Here is a 24515-nt window from a genome sequence, read left to right as displayed (position 1 = left end):
GCTACATCGAAATCATGGACTGTAACCTCTATTTACTTGTTACCTACTTTCTCCCATGTTGTCTCCACTTCAGTGCAGTAAATCTTGTGGATCGGGCCACAGAAGACGAGACTTACAATGCGTGGACGAGCACAAGCGTGATGTCCATGAAATGTACTGTGTGAACCAAATCAGACCTCCAGATATCGAAAGCTGCAACGCACAAGCCTGTGAGTTTGTCTGGATCACAGGAGAATGGACTGAGGTGAGCCTCAGACAAGCCCGCATCATGTCCAGTGTCTACATGCTCACGCACAAAAATGTACTTTTATTTCCTAGTGTTCAGTCAGCTGTGGCCAGGGCTACCGCCAGCGTCTGATCTCCTGCAGTGAGGTACACATGGAGAAAGATAATTATGAGTATGGTCATCAGTCTCTTTCCAACTGTCCTGGGACGCCCCCTGAGAGGTACAAGCCTTGTCACCTGAAGTCTTGTGCACCTCTGCATGAGTGGAGGGTTGGAACATGGGGACCGGTGAGTAAACCCCAAACTAACATTGACCAGATGAAAGATCTTAAAAGGACAGAAATACACATAAGAGCTCATTTCGCCCACTTGCACGCTTCTCCACTTCCTTTGTAGTGCTCAGCAAGCTGTGGAGATGGAGTGATGGAGAGGGCCGTGCAGTGTGTGAAAGCAGATGGCCAGCGAAGTAAAAAATGCTCACTCGATGCCATGCCAGAAACCAGGAAAGTCTGCAGAAACCTGAGCTGTGAGTCTTTTCTCATCAGAGACTGACAAGCAGATGTCCAACACTTCAATTTTTCATTTCACCTTATTTAGTAGCTTATCTAAAGTTGCATCCTTTTTTTTTTTTTTTTTTCTTCATCCCAAGGCCATTTGCCTACAAGCTGCCAGGATGTCCAGCACATGAAAGGCGTTTTAACAGATGGTGACCATTTACTGAATATTCAAGGAAATACTCTCAAGGTAATTTTTTTTTAGTTTGTTCAGATGTATGAATAAATGAAGAAATAATTCACATAATAGAAAATACACAGAATTCGTTTCATACTTGAACATTAGCACGTCTATAATCACATAAAAGTTGATTCGAATTCACTGTTGGCTGCACCATATTTGGCAACACTGTTGGAGGCAATTCCACAAAATACATTTTGCAGTTTATAAAATAAAGAATTGTGTTTATTTTGGCTTCTCAAGATCCTTTCATATTTTATCTTTGCCTACTTCTATTCTTCATTTTCCTCCTCAGGTCTACTGTGCAGGAATGCAGACAGAGAATCCACGGGAATATATCACCTTGACAACAGGAGAGGGGGAAAATTTTTCGGAGATCTTTGGCTTCAGGTAAACTGCAAGCGAACCGTGCCACAAAGCAAAAGCAGCCTGGAAATATAAAACACATCTCAGGTGTGTGTGTGTTTGCGTGTGTGTGTGCGTGTGTGTGTGCGTGCGTGTTTTGTTTTGTGTGTCCAGGCTCAATGACCCTTCCCAGTGTCCATCCAACCAGTCCAGAAGAGAAGACTGCGACTGTCGGAGGGACTACGCCGCTTCCGGCTTCACCACCTTCTCCAAGGTCCGCCTGGACCTGAACAAGATGAACATCATCAGTGAGTCACCCGTGCACATTTGCGCAGCTTCGCAGCTCTTAATGAGGGGGCCGCAAACAAAACAACATCCTGAGATAATTATGGGGATGTATACCATCACTCTCACTATATGTGATCCAAACTTTAAAGCATCCTGCCTTACTCTCAAATAAGCGCATCCCCTGCCATTTAATTACAGCCATGCTCACGAAGGGTTAATGGACTCAAGATGTCCTCAATGTTCATTTAAACAATTACACACAATTACAAGACTAGGGTGGCCAAGATCCTGTTCTACTCGTATTGCAGACTTTAAAAATAGAAGTGCTGTCCAAAGTAAAGATTTCGAGTAAATAACCTCTGCTTAATCCTTGTGGTATTAGGATTTTGCTAGTCCAGAAATTCAACCTTACCTTCAGTGTGTGTTTGTTTTTCTGAAAATAGCCTGTCACATCATATTCTTTCCATTCTCAATCATTTACTGTAGCTACAGATTGGCAATTTTCATTGACCCCTGAAGGCAACCGGGTTCCATTTGGCACAGCGGGGGACTGCTACAGCGCCTCCCAGTGCCCACAGGTGAGAACGACATAAACTGTTGAAATGAGCATCTACAATAATGCATGTTTTCTCTATGATACTTAAACATTACAGTTTTAAATACACCTATATGATATGATCATTTACTAATGGATGGATGTTTTTGGTACCTTCAGGGGCGCTTCAGCATCAACCTTTCCGGAACAGGTTTTAAAGTGGCTGCAGACACCTTGTGGACCTCCCAAGGCAATTATGCTGTGGCTGATATAAGGAAATCTCAGGTATCGTGTAACAGAGCCGTGTCTCAAGGGGCAGATCCTTTTAAACTTTTAATAACTTTGTTTTTCATTCAAAACGTCAGTTAGCTTGTTTTTTTTCCACCTTGATTGTATTATGTATCATACAGTCCAATACATAAAACTGGTGTCATTCCTTGTGTGCCCACAGGATGGCAGCAGAGTGTTAGGAACATGTGGAGGCTACTGTGGCAAATGTACTCCAGCAGCATCTTCTCTTCTCCACATTACAGTGGCCTAGTGTCGGGAAACACGTATGCAAGATGTTGAATAATATTTATAATTCTCTGCCATGACTAAAAGCCCGTGGCTGCTCTTGTGCGGCATTTCCTGCAAAAATGTTGTCATGCAAGCTGCTTGTGATATTTTGTCAGTCAGGTGCTTCTCTTGTCAGAACATCCCTCCATTTCAGTGTGACGTGCTCCACATAGCGCAAATCCATCCATCGTGACTTTTGTATGGGGGGGTTAACCGTCTATCATTTAATTTTGTGTCGTTGCTGTAAAAGTATGTGCGTCTGTAATATATATCTTATTTATTGTAGACCTACTCCTCATTTAATACTTTTTTGTGATTTATTTTGTTGAGGGACCCAATGTCCCTTTGCCAGAATGTGCCTTTTATTTCGTAGATAATTATACATTTGATTTTTGATTTAGAGATGGTGCATGGTTCTGTGATTCATATATGCATATTCCTTCAAACACTGCATTTTAAAACCTCCATGTGAGGTAGCGTGACAAAATAAAATAACGGGCCTTGAGAGAACACAGGTTATCGTCACTGGTGAAGCTTGAGAGAAGGATTTTACCTCCGACCAATAAAACTCCAGGAGATACCCTGCAGATGTTCTCCACAGTTCCGTCCATGGAGAGACCTCACAAGTAGTTTGTGCCGCATGTGAATGCTGTTAACTGTTACCTTCTGTACTTTATTCTACTTTATTGTGCGTGTCCAACTTGTTCATTTGATGTTCTGCCGTTATCACCTGTCGCATATTGCCCTTCATGAACCGATCAAGGTGCACTTTTTATATTTCCATACCTCTCAGTTGTATCCTTCAGGCCAACAGGCCTTCAGGTGACATCAAAAAAGGGATTATTGTAATCTTGAAATGTATTTATCTTGTTTCTATGCAATTGCCACGTTTTAATCAGGTATATTTGTAAACTTATCACAATGTGAAATATGCTTTATTAGAAATACCAATATTTATTTTTAACTTGTCTTGTGAATGTACTTGTGTCTATGAATTTCAATGCAGTATCAAGAGATATGTTTATAGGCATTAAAATCTGTCACCTTTGCATCATTTGTAAACTCGTGTTTTGTATTTCAATATGTACTGGATGTCTTCACAATGCAGTCTTCCCGGATATAAAATAAAAATATGTGCTGTACATACAGTAAGCTGACTTCCTTGTGCATGGCTATGTCTTGTTTTGGTGGACCTTCTCACAAGGATTAGAGCTGAGCTGCTTGAGTCTGTACAAGACATTCCCTACACAGTGTCACGTTGGATACCTTGCGGATTGCTGCTCTTTGAACTCCAAAAGGCGCTGACAGACTTTTCTGGACTGCACTGGTGAGACGATGTGAGACACAGGTCTCATGGATGGATGGATGGATGGATGGATGGATGGATGGATGGATGGATGGATGGACGGACGGACGGACGGACGGACGGATGGATGGACGGATGGACGGATGGGGTTGGGTGGGTGGATGGCTGGATGGATGGAAGTCCATCTCGTCTGTATCTGGACCGCCCTGTTTAAACTTCCTGTGATATCTTATATTACTTCTAGAAATGAGTTTCATTTCTTGTAGGCGCGTTTAAATGCTTTAATTTGGATTTAATGACGGGGACTTAATAAGTAATGCGCCCCAGGGTCAGACACTGTCATCGCTATTCCTCACATTAATCTTCAGAGACTTAATCAAGACTTGCTTGACAAATCTTGAAATGTCCAATTATAGATGGCTAATTTAATTTTTAATTACTTTTAATTTTGTGTACTATCCCATTATTTCTGAATCTTTCAGTTTCACTTCTGCAAGAAGTTTGAAAAGTTTGAAGATGTTCAAATGCCTTTGAGATAAGAAAAGCTATTTGGGAATTCTACTTTTTACAACTTTTGTGATGAGTTTTATTTCGATGAATTTAGAGAGTTTTTTTTTTTTTTTTTTTGCCGGTCCTTGATTGGCCGTGTGCGGACCGGGTGGAGTTGTGACCCGGAACATTCCAAATGAAGGCTGTTCCTTGACAGCAACTTTCCCCCCCTTGTCACAAGTTGCAAGTGAACAAGAACCCCGACTCTCCCCTGTCCAAGTTTTGTCTGCTTTGCTGTCCTCCTGGAACCAGCTTGACATGTTTGGTCGCAGCTTGAAGAAAAGAGCGTCTTGCAGACCGGTATGTTGACAACTAGTTTTTCTCCGACACTGCGAGGCACTTTTCATAATTAAAAGATCTCGCTAATGATCTCGCATTTAACTCGTTAGTTTAATTTGATTTAATTTATTCGTTTGCGTCCCGTTGCTATAGTAATGGTATCAAGTTACGTTTGGTCTCAATGGCACAATTAAGCCCAAATACAAATTGTTTGTATGACATCTATTTAAAATTACCTTGTGAGTACTTACGTCATTTTTTTTTCCAGTAATGATAAAGTTAGACACTTAAACTGCATTAATCCCATGGGATTTTTATTTTTTTTTGCAATCAATTTTACGTTTAATAAATCGCAGCTTTCTTTTATCGCTTGCATTTAATGCTATTTTGCCTGCGGTATCTGTCGGACTGAAACTTGTTTTAAAACCAAAACGATCATTTTGTTTGTTTTCCAAGCTGAAGTCATTTGATGAGCCACAGAGAAGACTTCCTCTCTGTGCTTCCAAAGAGCAGTGTCCTGGCTTCTCTCTGCACAAATGGAGGTAATCTGCATGAGTTTTACCTTATTAGGACTCATCTTGCAAATAGGTGAAATTTGTGATGCCAATTTTTGGTGGCAGCATGAGGAATGATTGCTGCCTTCAGTCCCGACACAAGCAAGTGTTCAAATAATAAGTCATGTGACTGCACATTCATCCTAATGTCTGCTTTTCTGCAAGAACAACAGCGAGTATTCATTCAGGCCTATCGAATTGTCAGGTGCCTTTAAACATTTATCTGCTTACACCACTCAGAGACAACCATTGTTTTTCTCCTTAATAGCTCCAGGAGGGAACATTAGAAAAGCATGCATTTACTTAGAGATACTCTAAAAGAACATCATCTTGCCTGGGAGCACAGGTGGTTCAGGTTAGTGTGTGAAAGTGTGACTAATGTGTGCAGTTCTGCTCTAGCAATGCAAAACGCAAAGCATCACATTAGTTGATCGATATCAGCTGACTCCCATAACCCGCTGAGAATACCCACTTCTTGTTGTGGGAAGAAGATGTCGCAAGCTCTTCGAATGTTATCTGAAACTACCGTTTATGTAAACAACTAAACCCTAGAGTACAATGTGTACTGCTTGGAAATTCCTACTCGGTGTGATAGTTAAACAAGGAACTGGCAATTATGTCCACAGAAGAAAGTGTACGGCGAGGCTGTTTATTGTGCTGTTGTGTTGTCGCCATGCCACGAAACAAATAACAGCTAACCCAAAACTTTTGAAAATGGCAGCTGTGGGTTTGTCAAATCCACAATAGAACGGGACGGTCAGTCCTACTCCTTTGCTGTAAAATAAACTGTTGTAGGAGCAACAGCAGGCGCAGGAATGCTGCCTTTAATTGTCTGCCTTTGCTGGCTCACAATAAAATAAACTTCTTTCCCCTCCAGCAAACAGGGATCAACGTTGTCTGTGGACAGAGACTTTTGGAGGCTGCCTGGCTGTTTTACAACTCCAACAAGGTTTTGTCCAGGACAAAAAAAAAAAAAAAGCATCACAAGGAATTTACTGCCTCACTTTCAGGCTAATATAAACTTGTTTTCCTATTTTTTTTTCCGTTGTTGCAAGGTACTGGCATAATTATGTGCCGTGGAATGTGGTGCACTTCATGTGACCTAGAAGAGGTTAGATATATGAGAGGCAAAGACAGCAGGCGGACTGTTGTCCATGATGTTAGTCCGTCTCGTCTGCTGATGTATGGGAATGCAATAGAATTAGACTGCTCCTAGTTCATTGCTAACTATTGAATGGTGGAGGTGTACACAGGCACCCTTGCTTGAATTGCTTTTCCCTATTTGCATTTTTTTCTGTGGAATTTCACTGAGAAACTCACCTATGTGCATTTATGTGCTTATACTGAGCTGCCACAAGAGGGTGCTAGAGGCCTGTAAGTGAGAAACAAGCTTAGCAAAAGAATCTTCACCACATGGAATCTAAATTAAGTTGACACAAAAACAGAACACATTGCGAGTGTTCTGACAAGATTAAGACAGTGGCCGGCAATAAATGACTGTAATTGTCTTTTACAATCTGAGCTGATCCAAAGTTGTGCTGGAATAGGACTTTTTGTCCCAATAATTCTGTCTGAAGAATCTGAAGTCTGAAACGACTTTTTCCCGGTTGCCTAAAGAATGTTCCTGCTGAATCAAGCGGCTGGCATCTGCAAGGTCTCATTCTGCCCGGCGGGAGTTTCCCTTTATTATAGTTTCGTGTGTCTGTTGAACGTAGCCAGATCTTGCATGGTGGGAATAATGTTATGATAGGCTAAGAATACTTTGCAAACTTTCTAAGCATGAATTCATAATGCAGTGTCTGTGATTAATGAGGTATAAACAACGTGTCAAAAATTGAGGAACTAAAAACAATCATGTCATTTTGGTGCCTAAAAATACAAACTGTTGAAAACGTGTCCTAATGCTGATTTGTGCGAAAACTATACATTGTTACCGTTTCTCTCTAATCACTAGAAATGGTCGTCTGTGAAAATGGAGGCATGATGTCACAACCAAAACAAAAGTAGTGAAACATTGACTAGACTGCTAATGTATCCAACAAAGTCACTTTTTTGACATGTTACACATTCCAAACCTTTAAATTAAACTCTATACCTTAAAAGGTATTCAAAAAATGGTTTCAGATCAGTGCCAATCGCACAAGCATCGGTATGAAGCAGAATTTCTTCTACCCGGCTGCTTGTGCGTCATTGCAATTTAGTAAGCTCACTTGGCTGTTGAAGCGGGTTAGGAACAGGAGAAGTTTTTTCATCCAACAACACATTGCCTTTGCATTATTAATACTTACCTTAGCTAATGAGACTCCTTACCAGGTTTATTACAACGAGGCTTGTGGTAAATGTGCTATGTGATACGACGCACTCGCAATGGGCTCTTCTCCAGGTTTCACTTGACCTGTTGGCAACACTTTGGTCGGTTCAGACATGAGTCAGACTACAAAGGAGAGTTCAAGCAGAGGGAGATTGCTGTTTGCATCCTTCATTTCCCATGCAGCACAGATGATAAAAATGTGCATAAAAAAATGCAGGTTTACTTCAGATTGTGGATTTGTGAGTGAATGACACTGGAGGAAAAAGGATGGCTGCAGTAGCACAAGGAGGTTTGAGGTTGAGCTTTAACCCAAGGCTGAATGGCTTCCTGATGTCTGTCCCCTTGGTAACCCGGTGCGATCTCCATAACACAGCCCGGGCCCGCTATTCATTGTGTTAACAAGATGGCCCCGGCAAATAAAGCTGTCAGAGCGCCAAAGCATATGAATAGCTTTTAGCTATTTGGGCACAGAAAAACTAGAGTGAGTTTGAGGAGGTGGCTGAGGAGACCCAAGAAGCCGCTGGTGGTCGGCGCCACACAATAGATACTTAGCAGATTTACAACTAAAGCTGTGTGTCTGTTGGCAAGGAGGCGCTAAGCTTTCTTGCGTCATCGTTTCTTTCTGGAAGGGGGCAAAAACACCGCTGTGTTTTGTCATTTAGAGGAGCTCGAGTCCGAAAATGTGCATTTTGAAGTGATTTGGGTAGGAGTCCTTTCAACTATGGCTGATGGTAAAACCAACGTCAAGCCATGACTCATACTTTGACCTTTGGGCCTCCAAGTCAGTGATGGAATGAATTGTGCACCTTAGTAAAGGGAAGAGAGAGAATTTGTACTCTGAAAGCATGATGCATTGCTGCCATGGAAACAAGGTCAGGCTTAGCTTTTGTGACCCAATAGGTTGAGTCAGTCAGCTTCTGAATTCTAATGAACTCCGTGCGTCACAATTCCAGAGCACATATTGAAATTATATTCATATTATGATCAAAAGTAATGTTTAGTTGTGAGCTTTAAAGTAAAGGAAATATTCGACACATAACTTAGTCCATGTGTGCGAGTTGATTGAATAAGTAGATGTGGACAAAATGGTGTCAGCTTGCTCTCTGGCATGACAACGGAGGTCAGTGTCACCTTATCTAGCAATTTGTAACAGGAAACCCCTCAAAGTGTTTTGTTTCTGCACAACTGTGTGCTTGTAATTGCAGTCCATTAAGTCCACCACTGTTTTCCAAATTGTTAATCATCAAACTACTAGATTGCAACATTACGTTACTATACAGCAGCACATCTGCCGCTCAGGTGAGGTTGGGCTAGGTTATCGACGTTACTTCCAAAAACATGTAGTCAGCTGCTTTAGGCGTGACCTCACCTAAGAGAATAAATAGTACAGAAAATAATTTGAAATAATGATGACATAATCCTTCACTCAGAATGTTGTATCATCACAAAATGTCACACTAACCTGGTGGAGCAGAATAGAAATGGAGCTCAGGTTTCTGCCTTAAGTGACCAGCAGGAGGCAAAGTTGTCTAAGATATTCTAGCCTAAATTCAATTGCTGCTAAATCCAAACTGTAGAAAAGGAGTTTGGATGTGATGGGGAAACCTATGCCAGAATCTGAAACCTAAGTATGTGTTTGCCATACATTTTTTTAATGTCTATTAAAAGAAACGCGTCGATGTGCATTGCGTTTCAGCTGCTTTGGCTATAAAAAAGAGTTTCTGCTCAGCTAAGCATATTTTCCTTCACACACTTGAGCTTTATTGTATCGGACAGCTGTGTAAAGCTCTCTAATGCCCTCTGGAAGCTCCTGCATTAATTCCAGTCACTTTGTCGCACATCTCTAGCATTTTTATTTCAAGGTCATCTCTAACAGGTGCTCATGCATTTGGATTAGAAGCGGGCGCCATCAAAACTGGGATGTTTTTGGAGATGGAAGACAGCTGACATGTTGGCTCTCATATAGTCTGCAAGAAACCTTTTATATACCAGAATCATGATTAATTTGCCCAGAAATATGGCCAGTGATGACCATTTGTAATCATCTCCAACGTGCATCTCAATATTCTATCATAATTACTATGCCCTTTGTTGAAGATTTTTTTTTTTATACCCAGGATAACCACATTTACTCATCATTCCCCCAACAGAGAGAATCGCTTATTTGGTGTGAAGATCAAAGACTGCAATATTTACAAGAGGGCTCCGGGTGTAATTTGTTTCTCATTGCATTCTGCTGAAATTATTCCCAGCGTGCCCTTTCATTTATCAAGGACTTTATTTATTCATCTGCTCAAACCAAACCCCTTCTTCCTCATTATGGCTCCATTTTAACGTCCCAGCCGAGCAGACACTAAATGATATATAATGAGCGCTGTGCCGGCACTCGGAGTGAAATGTAAATTGTCTGCCTGCAGCCGCGTTGATGAAACAGGAGGGAGACTGAGTGGATAACCGAGCGGCGTACGGAAAGTCTTATCTCCTGTCATGTGGGAACGGAGATCTCGCCTTGCCTGCTTTCAAGCTTGCGTATTTTGAAGCCCCCCCATCTGGTTGTCTTCTAAAAGTCTTTCAAGGTCTTTTTCATCCTCTCTGATGACTTTTAAGACCACGCTTAATCCGCATCTGCTGTCGGTAAGGGAAGTGATGGGCCGCTTGGACCCTTAAATGGTGTTCAGCCAATCAAGTTGCTTCTCTTGTCTCTGTGATTGTCAAATGAGACGGAATGGCTTGTGATGTAAATAGGGGGCCATTGTTGATGTGGTTTGTGTAGGAGGTTCACACAGGTGGTGCATGTGCTGTAGTGTGTGTGTGTGTGTGCATGTGTGTGTGTGCATGAGGTGAGAGCATGGCAACAGGTGTTAGATGCAAAAGATTCATTGTTTAACTCATTAGAAGCAGGTGCCCACGCAAAACCACATGTTTGTGTGTTTGTGTGTGTTGCCACACGTGTGACAGAGAAAGATGGCCCCAGCAGACTCGAAAGCTAAAATATTTAACAGCTTGACACCTGAAACGTAAAGCGTGCTTCAGTTCATCTTCAGTCTGTTGCTCAATAAAGACGACAATACAAGTTGCGGTGAAGAGTCAATTGATATGCCGCACGAGCGCATATGACGGACGTTGTGTCTTGAGGCTACTTGAACGTGACACTTTGACCTTCTTGTTCTCTGCATCGTGACCTTTAATTACCAAGCTTGCGGGAAATATTGATCTCCATGAGTCACTGGGTCATAGTGCCTTTGTAATAATCATTACAAGACACAATAACGGACACACAGATGCCAATTGCAAGTTTACTTGGAAGCTGGAGCAGAGAAAGTAACTTCAAGATGAAGAGGAGGCCAAGTTTGTTTTATTACAATAACCTCATGATGTCGACATCTAATCCCCTTGAAATCGCTGAGCTGGAAATTGTTTTCCAGAAAGGACAGAATGATATTGCTTATGACTTTCTGGCAGCTTGCAAGGATCCACAGAAGGCTCTTTGCTGGATTTGGTAAAGCTATTGAAGCGTGAGCACAAGAGAGTTAAGTGACCCCCCCCCACCTCCACCACACACACACAAACACTTGCTTGTATTGTCAGAGCTTGACATGATTGCACAATATGATTTAATGGAACGTTCTGTCAAATCAGCTCCGTTTAGAGAATTTAGCTCTCAATTCAAGCCATTATCAAATCTTGCTTGATTGATTTCATCTGTCTCGGAGGCCGACCGTGAGCGTTTGCAGTCATTGATCACTCGGGCTTTTATACTGATGACTATGTTTATTTTCACTGTCTGCTCCATGTCACAGTTGCATGTCATCGCTAGCTTTGGCAAATTTCCCACCGGAGTTGAGATTTTAATGGCGTGTGGCAGCAACGCGCTAATGCTCTACAAACAAATAAATGCGGATCGTCGTTTTGTGTACGTCGGCGTTTGACCTTCAGACCCTTCAGTTCATGAATTGAGAATACTTGATCTTATTTGAAATTTCTGAAATTTGAATCAGAACTATGAATAAAGCCTAACTTTTTTTTTTATTTATTAGCAGCATGTGATTGAGTGAAGGCGGGGTGCTTAACTCAAAGTTGACTCCTGCACTAATCCTCTGGCTGCCATCTGTTGTTTGACCTCCTCCTAATTGTCACACACCCTGCCTGACTCCATGGCTTGTTTGTGTGTGTGTGTGTGTGCCCAATCATTTGCAGTGTTTGTTTGTGTGTCCATATCATGATAGTCAGCCCGCGTGGACCAGACAAGCGAAGGTGGGGGCGGTGGTGGGGTCATTAGCAAGGTCCAGTATGGCGCTTGTTTAGGGTTAATAAGGTCGTACTCATGTCAGAAGAGCACATGTGGGATTTATTTCAGTCGAGAGGCGAGTTTGGATAGTTTGGGAGTCCACTTGCTCAGTGACCATTTGTCGTGTTATTGAAACTTGGTAGTAAATCGTGAAATCTTCACGAAGGAAGGAAGGAACAAAGAAACCCAATATTTCACTGGCATTTGCTCGCGTCGTGCTGTGTGCAGCTGGCTTAACATGCATGTTTTGGGAATGCAGGGGGGGTAAAACTCCCACGTGTGCAACATCTAGACGGGAAAACCTGGGCTGAGATTCTAACCGACATTTGGACTGTGAGCCAGATGTGCCAACCACTAATCGATGGTGCTGCCTTTTTTTAACGATGCTATTCAGTCACTCCAGCATGTTTCTAAACTGTCCTCAATCATCGTTCTGCCGCATGAGGGACTCATTTGACTTCATTTTGTTGGGAAATACATTCACTGGGTTGTTTTTAAGCTTTGCTTGGATGAATAGTTAGTTTTGCCTTCAAATGCGTTATTGTGAGTGATTAGTGGGCGTTTAGAGATTGACTGTTGATGAATTCAGTGTGGCTTTTATGAATATATATTTACCTCACAAGTTGAAGACAGATCTTGTGTGCAAAATGTATGTAATAGTGCCTTCCACTTGAACTCCACCCAAAGCAGGAAAAGCATCCAAGGCCAGTCCATCTCAACACTCCTCAGTGATTTGTGCCTTATCTGATGTATTCTCCATATGCTTCAAGTCCCCCCCCACACACACACACAGCCAGGGACACATTCATTATGTTTCATTTCTCGCTCAACTCACACCGTCAACTCGCCAAGTCGTTCTTCCATCTCTTGTTTGTCAAGCCTTCCAATAAAAACTGCTCTCTGGCTCCGCTTGATGGAGTGTCGTTTTAAACGCAAGGTCCTGCTTGGCTGTCTTCGTCAACTAGCATTTATCTGCACGATTGGATGTAATGAGTCGCAAAGGATTCATCTGCTGTCAGGCCTGTTTGGAACTCAGAGCGCTTTATGGTTTCCTGGTTACAGTAGGAAAAAGGTTTTAAGTGGGGAAACATGTCAACGTCTGCGGAGACGTTTGCGCTCTCCTTGCCAAAGCCACACACTGGGTTCGCTTTATTAGAGCATCATTTCGGATGAAACCACCTGAGAAGTTTGATGCTCGGTCCAACCTGAACAGTGCTTAGCGCTCCGACTTTGATATTGAGGAAATGACTCCTGACTGGGAGACGCAAGGGAAGAGAGTAAACTTCATCACTTTTGGACTTTGAGAAGATGCAGAGGTAGATGTTTTTAGAGGAGTAAACCCTGGAGGGCTGTTTCCATCCAGTTCCATAAGAATGGAGAAGGCGGGAGGGAAATCCATGTCGAGTGTCGATGCGTGAGAATATTTGTCGGCTTTCCAGGTGGCTGCTGAGCTTTCGGGTATAAAAATGTTGACCCATCGTAGCACCTGAAGGAACGATTGCTTTTTTTTTGTGCGGCAACACTTTGAAGTATTTTGAATTTCTGCTAATGAGTTTTTAATGCAAAAGGATAAAGATTTTGGAATGAGGGCAACCTCTGCCAGGTAGAAATTAGCAATTCAAGTCGGGTGGATGGTTTTACTTTACAATTTAGGGCAGCGAGGCTCTGGTGGAAGACTTTTGAAGATGCACTTTCTTCTACAATAACAACATGCAAGATGGCAAAAAAAAAAGGATACGAATCTAAACTTATTATAGTCTGACTGCAAAAAGTTGGATGATCAAAGGCTTGTTTCCTGCAATGTGAATAATTATAACAACTGAGACTGAGTTGGGGTGAACGAGTTAGAAAAGGCGGAGAATAAACAGAGTGAAAGTTTTTCCACCATATTAAAATCAAGTATTTAGAACTGCTTTCAAAATAACTTTAGATCTATTTTTTTGTCTAAATTGTCAGCTACCAACCATAACAGTATTCTGAGTGAGCATTTCATTGTATGTCCATTTTTCCCATTTCTGTGCCAAAGCTTGGCTATGATGAATTCGGTATAGTTGAAAGCCAATGATCCTTTTTAATGAGATTTTTTTTTGTTGTTATACCTCCACTCCCTATCTTGCTTCATGGCGCCACAAGGGACTCACTAAGGAAGCCAGAAGCCTTGAACCATGAAGAGTAAGCCTGGACGCAGAAAAGACACCGGCACAGACAGACAGACAGGCAGGGGAGGATGAAGAGAGCGACAGAGGGGAGGATAAAAGAATGGATGGAAGGAAACAACGGGGGGCTGAAATCGGGGGCGGGTGGGGGAGAAACAATGGAGACGATTATAATCACTGTCATAATTTGACAGACGTGCTCTGTACTTTTCTCTTTTCTGTTTGTCATTCTTTTACTAGTAATAGTTTGCTGACAACCATTTTCTCTACTCTTAGTATTTTTTGAAGGTGTGTGGTCGTTTGCTGTCGTTGCAGTTTTGCAAGACTTCCAGCAAAGTACGTTGAGCTTTTGTTAAAGTGCTTTTTTCTTGACACAAAAGTACTTCTTCTGTCATCCATGCTCCCTTAAATCTGTCCCTACCATTGGCGTTACTCCGTAAATGTGCATGTTGAAGTGTTCTGAAGCACTTTAAATGGTTTGAAGACCAGAGAAATGACATTCTAAATGCAGTCCGTTTAGCTTCCGTTGTGAGGAATGACTGGCGCTCAGCACCAACAAATCATAATGAGCCTCTCTGACGGGCTTTACGAGACATTTTAGACTGAAAGCAAGAAGCTGGTGGTGTTGGCTCTCAGTGGAAACATGAGTCTATTCACCACAAGTGGATTTTTTTTTTCTGAGAGCATGATGAGACATCAGGAGGAGATAAGGCGAGGTTGGGGGGGTCAAGTGTTGGTTTTTAGACAATGCAGGTAATAATGATTTTTATTTTTGATTGAGTGTTTGCTAATATAAAATTTCATGGAGTGTGACTTTGAGCTGCCTTTCTAAAGGTCCCTGATGACTCCTTTGTTCCTCCCTTCTCCCTCCCATCCTGCCTCGTAGTGGGGCTTCCTCGGAGAGAGGCTGATATATGACATCTGCTTCCCTGGAATTGGATTGTGGACATCCCTTGTGATACACGGAAAGACATTTGCTTTGTTTTCTTTGTGCATTTGGGGTTTTTGAAAGGCTGGGTAGCAAAAATAAAAAAGATCTTTATGTGCCAATTAAATGTGAAAAAAAAATACACTTTGAGCAATGGATGGAAAGTGTAAAGCCAGAATCAACCTTGTTAAAATTCTTATTGGCTTGTTTCTATCGGACCGACAGACCAACTTGACTCTTCTTGCTCTTATAGCCCACTTAAAAGGTCCTGATGACATTTTCACCCCCGCCCCCCTGAATTTGACACCTAAGAAAATGATTTCCACCCTGAAGCAACGGACCCTCTTTAACAGTGTTTTGTATGGTAATGTTTCAAATTAAGTCCAAAGCTCACTCAAACATCACTAATAAGACAAGTTGAGTCTGGAATAATAGAGTTTCTAAAAATTTGTTCACACCATTTCATCCTTTCATTAAGTTGACTCCCCCATTTTAGTTGTCTGTTGATTTTGATGACTTGGTTACAAAGAACTCACAAACTGTTTTGAGTTCAGCATAAATAACTGCGGTTTTCATATTGAAGTATCCACCCACAAGTTGGTGTTAGTAGCAATCATATTTTATTGCTGCATCAAATGTTCTCATGCAGTAAGAATTAGTGTGACTTGAATCACTTTTCCATTGATTGGACTCGCACATGACAGTTGACTCATCTTTTAAGCACACGTGGCAATTGCTGTGGAATATAATCAAAGCAATTGGTTCCAAATAGGCGATCTATTTTTTTTTTCAATTAAAGAAAAAAAAACATCTCTAAAATCAACTTTTAGTGTGGCCGCTGATCGTATGTGTGCAGATTGACTGTGTATGTTTTGGTGCCATCTGATTTTTCATTTCCTTTCCACAGCCTGAGTCCTCCCTGCCCCCAGTGTTCATCCCTAAACACCACCTCCATTATTCATGGAGCAGAAAGTGTATCATTCCAGAATCTAGATGAAATATTCATGAGTCCTCGTGTCCCCAATCTTAACTCACCTGCACCCTCAAAGGAACGAATCACTTTGTGTTGTCTGATTGCGTTTGAATCAAAGGATTGCTCGAAATGGATTTGTGCACGTGCGAGTGTGCGTGTGTGTGTGTGTGTGTGTGTGTGTGTGTGTGTGTGTGTGTGTGTGTGTGTGTGTGTGTGTGTGTGTGTGTGTGTGTGTGTGTGTGTGTGTGTGTGTGTGTGTGTGTGTGTGTGTGTGTGTGTGTGTGTGTGTGTGTGTGGGTGTGTGTGTGTGTGTGTGTGTGTGTGTGTGTGTGTGTGTGTGTGTGTGTGTGTTGTGTGTGTGTGTGTGTGTGTGTGTGTGTGTGTGTGTGTGTGTGTGTGTGTGTGTGTGTGTGTGTGTGTGTGTGTGTGTGTGTGTGTGTGTGTGTGTGGTGTGTGTGTGTGTGGTGTGTGTGTGTGTGTGTGTGTGTGTGTGTGTGTGTGCGTGCGTGCGTGCGTGCGTGCCTGTCTGTCTGTGTGTGTGACTTTCAGTATTCCTGATTCACAAGTTAGCAACGGTTTAAAAAGGGACACGGCTTGTCAGAGAGGATGGTAATGACATAGACTAGCCCAGGATAAAAGCATGGAAAGAAAAGAAAAACGATGTTCTCCCAATGGCCAGCAAAGATGGAATAAAAAGCAAACAAACCAAAACCAAAAAGGAGGGGCTTGTGGAGAGAGCATAGGACAAAACCTCATCAAACAGACGGAGGCTCTTCTGGGAACTGTCAATAGATGCAATAGCTTCTGATTGATTGTGCCAGTGTAGCATGCAGAGCAGATTGTTGAAGAACGCGCGTGCGTGTGTGTATATTTGTGTGTCTCAGTCTCAGCTGTTCTCAAATCAGGGGGCCACGCGCCTGTTTGGAAACACTCCACCAATGTTATATTTTACTAAGAGAGGGCCTCCATTATACATTGTCCTGATTTTTCATTTATGTTTTTCTCCTCCACTTTGTTCTTCATTTATGATAGCGATTGTTTGGATGCATGATAAACTACAGCGTGAGGAGATGGTTATTGACTGAGACGTGAGAGTCAAGCATGTGTTGTGTGAACGCTTTATTTGGAATTCTGCACTTGGAACTGTTTACTCACAAAGGCTTCCATCATTTCCCTGATTCATCCGAGATCTAAGTAAGGAGAAAGGACTCGTTTGAAATTTCTCCTGTTTTGGCTTCAACCGTGTGGCTTTGGTCAGTCAGACATAATTTTAGGGAACCATAAGCACCCAGACACAGGTGAGCACACTACACAGATGGCAGACATGCAATCCTTTAAAGTTTGTACAAAAAACAAAAAAAATTGTTTAGGACTGTGTGGTGAGTTAATGAATAACAGTCAGACGAAGGGATGCTTACATCACTCGGACGCTCTGTTTTAGAATGTGGTGAATACGTGTGCATGACTAACACACTCACACACACACACACACTGTGACCCCACACATAGATAATCTAAACAAGGCAGGGCCCACTCAGGTCAAGATGTGCATGTACTATGTGTCCGAACGCAAGATAGCCTTCCTCTGTCTCTTTTGGGGATGTGTTTAATGCCCCCACGTGAAAAGCAGCTGCAGATGACTGTCTGCAAATCCAGACAGTGGGACATAAAGGTAGAGCAATTTTAGATTTTACACCATTTTTCTGGAATGGTCTTGAAATATTTAAATTTTACAGATGTTTTTATTGTCAGTGATATGTTTGCATGCTTGGTCTGACATTTGGACTCAAATATTCTCTCTCTCTGGTTGTCTTCTTTTTAAGACTTCTCCGTTTCCTTTTGGTTTTCCCCACATTTCAATTCCTCTCCGTCTGCCTGCTTGAAACACAAAGCGATCCGAAACAGCTGCAAAAATTATGCTAATAAGTTCCGATGGCAGAACGTCGGTGAGCTGGATTGAGATGCCGCAATTTTGTCATTCGCAGAGGAATGCTTTGCCTAAAAAAATCTTTTTGAGGAAAGAATCACTGCCAGGCAAAAGAGAAGATTAGCGGTTACAAACCGCTTCATCTCATCCGAGCCCCCTCCACTGCATTTCAACCTGCCTGTCTTTGCTTCTGGTTTTCTTTGTCTGTATCATTCTTGGCTGAAGCTTAACTCGTGGTAGTCGGCCTCTCATCACACTTTGCACAGGCAGCGAGAGGGAAAGGCAGCCAGGATTGATAAGCAGAGCCAACTAACCATCCAAAACTGTGAGATGAGGAGTGAACGAGCTGTACAGACAACTCAGGTTGGGAAGCAAATTCCAATCGAAACAATTCACGACTTAAGGACATCCTTTTTCAAATAGCTTGCTTGTGTTTATGCGGCTTTGTTCCCCTTAGCTCCTCTCAGCCTGTAAGCTTGATTGATAACATCGCTTTTCTTACTGCAACACGATGTCAAATACATTCTCTCTGCATGTGGCTGAAGGAACAAGTGGGCAATTTTGGTTCTCCCGTGGATGCACCTAAGGTCCTCTTCACACGTGTCTGCTTTTCAACACTGACAAATGGTCTCATTTATGAGAACATTAAAATGGTCGCTAGAAAAGCGATACCCATTTGTTATATTTTCTGCTCGACCATTGGGTCCGATTGTCCCCGGTATAGCTGGATGATTTTATTTTAAGTCAGACTGTAAATTGAAAGAAGTTATTATTAAAAACTGAGATTGCATTTAAGATACGTGCCTCAGTGGTCAGGCTTGGCTCGAGTCTTCCTAAATGGGTTGCAGTCCCTCTTGGCCTCTGCAAATCTTTCAAGACTGCCAAATGCTCGTGAATGTGGTGGTCTCACGGTGAAAAGCCCACAGAGGATGTGATCGCAATCGGCCCACACCACTCTCGTGAACGGCGCCAGAAAACTCAACCTTGTACCTAACGTGCGGTACTTTATCTCTCGCTCCACTCCTCAGCTCTAAGTGGAGTCGGCTATTTTGGACCGCATTTTTTTTTCCTCTTCTCAGATTCAACAGCCGGAGACTCGTCACAAGGTCGAATGTAACTGATTTAAGTTATCTGCTTGAGTTTTTTGGAGCGCTCTAGCAGATGTTTCCATCGACCGCTGACCCTGCGGCTCGGAAGGCTAGAGAAAAAAAAAAAAGACTGATTGACTGCTATGCAGGGAATACTGGGCGAGTAGCGTCCTTGATTTTCCGTCAGCTCAGTTTTACTTCAACAGTTACATACTTTGACTCGAGCAACAATGGCTTCGAGATAAAATTCTGAGTTGCAGTGCGGAAAACACACAACACTGCATGAGTCATGTCACTGCATGTCAAAAACTATAGGCATTCATGTGGTTCTTCTAAATTTGAAAAAAGATCACATTAGGTAATTATGGTTAAAGCTCCCTCTGCAACCGCAACCGCTTTTTCTGTTGTCTTGTCCGCAACGTTGGAGATCTGTTGCTGTTATACACACACACACATGCACACTGTGATTATGGATCAAGTCAGAACCGTGTTAGTCATACACTTGCGTTTTGGGAAAACCAAAGTTTACAGCTAACATGTTAGTATTGCCTCAAGATGTAGGTTTTAATATTTTTGTAGCTGATGTTTGCTTACACCTGACAATTGAAATTAAAATAATAAATACAAAAATTACATAAATTAAATTGAAATAAAAAATTACAATTATTTACATGACAGATGCCATTTCTGTAACACAGCTAGTCCAGCAAAATAAAGCAAATTTAAGCTTGCCTTTGTCACACTTTGTGTTTGCACTAAAACAAGTATTAAGATTTGTGGAAATCTTGCTGACTGTAAATAACGTTTTGCATACTCTGCATGCAGAGAAACTAGCCAAGACTCTTTTTTTAATGGGCTCAATGCATGAAAGGCCAACGGGCTTGACTGCAAAAGTGCTGACTCCACTCGGCCGGCTGTGGGAGGGGTCCACGTTGTGGGCTGTTTGCCCTCTCGGCAACCAACTTGGTGGTCGCATTCATCTGTTACAAAACTCTTGTCACGTCTTTTGGATCCTGACGTGCTCTTGCTCTCCGCTGCGGGTTTGCTCCTCTCCTCTTCACCTCAGCTCATGGCAATGGTTTCTTTTCCCTCTGCTCTCTTATTCTCACTGTTTGGAGACATGGAAACAGACTTTTTCAATTAGGGAAAGCCGTTGAAAGTGTTTGCTTGAGGCTGCCGCAGCGCTGCTGCGCTCTCTGCCCTCTCTTGTCCTCCTCATTCCTCGCACAGTCAGGGGGGGAAGCGAGAAGTGGTGAGTAACTTTTTTTGAACATTTTCATCCTTTTCGTTTCACTGCTGATTTGTGCTCGCTGGCTGCCGAAGATCATGATTGGTGAGGAGTTGTCGTTGGCTGGGAGCCAAGATTTATCCCCTGGGAGGTATAAAAGCAGCATTTTGGCACCTTCACCTTGGATAGATAATTGCTTTGGTGATTGATTGCTTTTCATTAGGACTATGTCCATATGTCTTGAAAATATGCTCTTAAGGAATGTTTCATTTTTTTAAATTCTGACAACAAACGGTGTCTCGGATATTCTTTATTTTCTCAGTAAATTACAGAGAAGTGACAACTTGGTAAGCGTGTGCATTGGTTAGCTCTCTGCTGCTTTGGTTGGCTGCAAATGGAAATATTTTGGTGTGAGTTGTTTCAGGGATGAAAAACGGAATGAAGGAGAAATATGCATAAACGTCTTCCAACTAAGGATAAGAGTGAAAGGAGACTGACAGCACACATTTTTTTATGATTTTGTTATTTTGAACCTCATTATATTAGGCGCCATCCAAACTATTATTTAGGTTGGCATGTTGCAATCATAACTAGCTGCCGCGTGGATCAACCCATGCTTGCATATGTCAACTTTTATCTCAATGTGAAAGCAACTATAGGTGAGTCATGTCAGATGTACTAAGTTTAGGAGCAGTTTACATGTGCGAGATCCAGCGCTGGCTCAGCAGTCTTTGTTGACGGCATGTCTTTAAATTGCTATAGTGCATTCCACACAGACATGTTGCCAGCTTTGTTGATGGCACCCTTGTGTGAGAAGCTGGTAAAAGATGATTGAGGAACGGGCCGGGCCGGGTGGTGGGTTTAGTCCACAGCATGTCCATCTTGTTCCTGTGCCTGCGCCGGTGCCTCCCACCTGGGCTGCCTGCAAGCTCACCCACGGCGGCTGCAATGAATGGCCTCTGCACTGACTGATTTACACAGCCTCAATGTGTTACTTGGATCCAAAGAGTGCTTTTACGAGCGCTGGAAAATCAAATCACAAGTCGAATTACTCGACAAAAGGTTTTGTCGACAGTTGTTGGGAAAAACTGCCATGTCATCCGATTAGTACTTCCTCACAGGCCTCGGGACAAACCTCCCACTCTTGCATATCCCTCCAGGGAAAAGAGACTAAATTCTGCTGAGCTCCCCCTCAAGTCGAAAGTGTTTGATGTCAGGCCGAGAGGGGGAGAAAAAAGCCGAGGGAGGGATTGATGATGAATGCAAGTGGATCTTTAGTTGCTCCTCAGGCTGTGAGTGTGGCAATTGATTTGGTGAGTGGCCTTCTCATCCACTCACCCAACGTACTAATTCCCGCTGCCAAAGATCCTGCCTGCAGTCGACCGGCAACGCCAAAAAAAGCTGGATCACAGTTGGATATAAACTTTGACCTGCATTGATTACTATTGATCTGAATCCAAAAGATGTTTCATCACTAAAAAAGGCCAGACTGGACTGAAGTATGTCTTGTCCATGTCATCTAAACCTCAAAACTTGTTTTTTATTTATTATCTTGAATATGTTTTTAAGGAAAATAATGAACGATATAGCAAATACATTTGTAAAGTGGGACTTGGTGTTGAGGTCCTCACACATCTGCATTCTATGTAACACCAAGATAGAGCTCCAGAGACTACCCGCAGCGAAAAGTGCCTCTCGTAAAAGTAGGTTGCCACTCAGATGTTGCCTATCTTGGCCATAAGTGGCCGCGGGAGACGTCTGCACTCGGGGCCTGTCCGTCAAACATGAGAGCTTACTTCCCCCCCTCTTCACAAGAGAGCGATGGGAGTGATTAGTGAGGAGTGTGAGGAGAGAAGATGGAGAGGCAGGAAGACAGATATGGAGTGGTCTGGGAATAAGAGGATTGAAGCCATTGAATCGGGAGAAAGCAAAAAGGTCAGAGAGGGAAAAATAGACCATGCTGGATTGCAGCAATCCTTGAGAGATTGGCAAAATGAGGAAAATGCGGAAGAGAAATAATCTGTGAAGGTCATGCTTTTTGCTACCAGATTCTTATGTCAAATATTTTGTCAGATAAGACAGACAAGAGTCTCCTTCTCCTTCTTTGCCAACCGCAATTTATCCTGTCCATTTCCTTTCCCAGCCGAAGTACAGAGATTAAAAAAAAACATATTGGAATTTTGTAAAAGTGGCACTTTGCCAAACAACCTTGACTTTTTAAAAAGCTATTTAGAGCGCAGGTGTCTTGACAAAGTGCTACAAGCCTCGCTATCCTCTCGTCTGGTTGAGCGTTTCCGCCTGGGAGGAAATTAGCCGTGGCCTGGGCTGCATATTCAAAAGCATCACCCCGGAACCATTTCAGTTTTCGATAACGCTCACAAAAATATGTTCAGGCTTACATTTAGCTTTTCTCTCCCACGACGGTTTGTCAATGATGAAAGAAAAGCTCCAGATGTTGCTTTCACCTATCTGCTTTCACCATCGTTTGACGTTGCGTTCATTTGTCTGAGTGCGGCCGAATGCCCGAGCATTCATTACGCACGAGGAGATGGATTGGAGATTCATGTGAGGTGGAGCGGCCTTAGCTCTCCGGTGAGGGTTAATCAGGAAACGAGTGTGCAGCTGAGCCGTAGCATTAGTGGAAAAGCTCATTTGATTTGCTTCCCCACCTCCCATGTTTTCCATCATGTTTGATCAGACGCCTCTGTGGAAAATGTTTTTTTTGGGGGTGGGGGGGGCTTTGTTTTATGCAAATCTGACGCCTGTGCGACTATTTTTGGGTCCATTGTAAGTGGCGGAAGTTGCATTTCCCACACAACTCATTAGAGTCCTGATTGTGGGTAATTATGAAGTGAAAAGAAGGGGTGGTAATTTTGTTTTGTGGGTTTCTGTCCCTTTTTTTTTTATGGGTCTCATTTGGTTATCCTTATGGGGTTTGGTTATTCAGGCAGAGTGAGGGTGGCTTCTCAACCACCAAGTTTTATTGTTTTCATCTCTGTCTGCCATTATTGTCAGGTTGACTTGTAGAAAATGTCAGTATGGAAGCTGACTTTGTTGGCTAGCTTCAACATTTTCGATGATGACAACAAAGAAATTAGACTTGTTTGTATCTCCGTTTCTTGTTTGTTTAGAATGCATTTGATGTTCAAGGAGCTTGTGAGGAGCATGGCCTGTAAACATTAGCATAAAATCTCCTGAGCTATTGGTGTCAAACACAAGGCCCGGGGGTCCAGATACGGCCCGCCACATCATTTTATCTAACCCGCAAAGACAAATTGTGCATCAACTTCATGTGTCAATACTAAAATTACAAATTGTCTTTTCTCCAGTTTCTATTACCATTCATCCTTTATTTTATAAATATTTGAACAGTTTTCACTCATCTCTGATTCCAAAACTAGTTATTCATCAGTTTGTTGTGTAGCCTATTCTGTATATAGAAGACGCCGACAGTCATAATGGCTCTCCGAAGGAAACAATGACTATGATGCGGCCCGCGATAAAAATGAGTTTAACACCCCTGTCACCTAAGCATATTGCATCGGTGAAAGAAAAGTGTGATTTGGAGTTTAATCTCTACTTGTGTGTGAGACAGGCGAGACAATGTGGTTCGCCACACAAACTAGTCATGTGGCAATAGTTATGTCAGACGATAGATTTTTTTCGACTGCAGTAAACATGTCGCGGTATCGCGTGCTTTTCGCCGCTGTCACCAGCTGAGTCGAGTGTCAGCTTGACACTTTGGAACAATACGTCTTCAGTTTGGATAGAAGACAATTGTTCGCTGCAAATGGGGGCTGTTGTGTTGCGAGCATCCAGTCAGAAAGCACGTCCATGAGCTCAGTGCTTAACTTTTAGTGGGGTCAACATGATTGAGAAACTCACCAAGACATTTGCGATTTTCATTTTTTATTTACTGTTTGTTTGTGAGTGACCTGCCAGCCAGCAATCTCCCAAGCAACTTGTGACTCAGTCTTTTAAAGTGCAGACATCTGGCCGGTCGAGTCTTTCGCCAAGGCTGATGAGGCCAAACCGCAACTCTTATGAAAAATCCAAACACTATTGTTAGTGATGCACCAACATCTGTGTGAAATCACAAACAATTTGAAGTTTCTTGTGTCTTACATGGACGATCGAGAGCACTGACATTCAACAGCTTGAAAAACAAAAAAAAAGGTTTAAATTGTGGCTTTCCACCATCTAAAACATGCCATGTGGATTTTTGAAGTCATTTGTCTTGAT

At 42.4% G+C, this 24515-nt stretch overlaps 2 protein-coding genes across 3 annotated transcripts in view; both read left to right on the top strand.

The window, feature by feature from the left end:
• The window catches only part of adamts9 (ADAM metallopeptidase with thrombospondin type 1 motif, 9), a 32027-nt gene extending 28184 nt beyond the window's left edge, over positions 1-3843 (top strand). The window contains exons 31-39 of the mRNA XM_037251777.1: positions 74-244; positions 319-513; positions 622-751; positions 875-969; positions 1256-1350; positions 1480-1613; positions 2080-2171; positions 2309-2413; positions 2580-3843. Of these exons, the coding sequence (XP_037107672.1) occupies positions 74-244; positions 319-513; positions 622-751; positions 875-969; positions 1256-1350; positions 1480-1613; positions 2080-2171; positions 2309-2413; positions 2580-2669 (1107 nt within the window). The 3' untranslated portion in view covers positions 2670-3843. The remainder of the gene's footprint in view (positions 1-73; positions 245-318; positions 514-621; positions 752-874; positions 970-1255; positions 1351-1479; positions 1614-2079; positions 2172-2308; positions 2414-2579) is intronic.
• Positions 3844-4731: 888 nt separating this feature from the next.
• Positions 4732-24515, top strand: part of prickle2b (prickle homolog 2b) — a 43755-nt gene continuing 23971 nt past the window's right edge. Inside the window, exons 1-2 of one of the 2 annotated variants that reach the window (XM_037251998.1) lie at positions 4732-4841; positions 5277-5362. In XM_037251998.1, the coding sequence (XP_037107893.1) occupies positions 4800-4841; positions 5277-5362 (128 nt within the window). In that variant the 5' untranslated portion in view covers positions 4732-4799. Of the gene's footprint in view, positions 4842-5276; positions 5363-20062; positions 20298-24515 lie in introns of those variants that run through there. The other variant, XM_037252001.1, reaches the window with a different exon arrangement.

This window comes from Syngnathus acus, chromosome 5 (assembly GCF_901709675.1).
Source record: "Syngnathus acus chromosome 5, fSynAcu1.2, whole genome shotgun sequence".
Lineage (NCBI taxonomy): Eukaryota > Metazoa > Chordata > Actinopteri > Syngnathiformes > Syngnathidae > Syngnathus > Syngnathus acus.
This window is presented reverse-complemented; position numbering and strand designations above follow the sequence as displayed.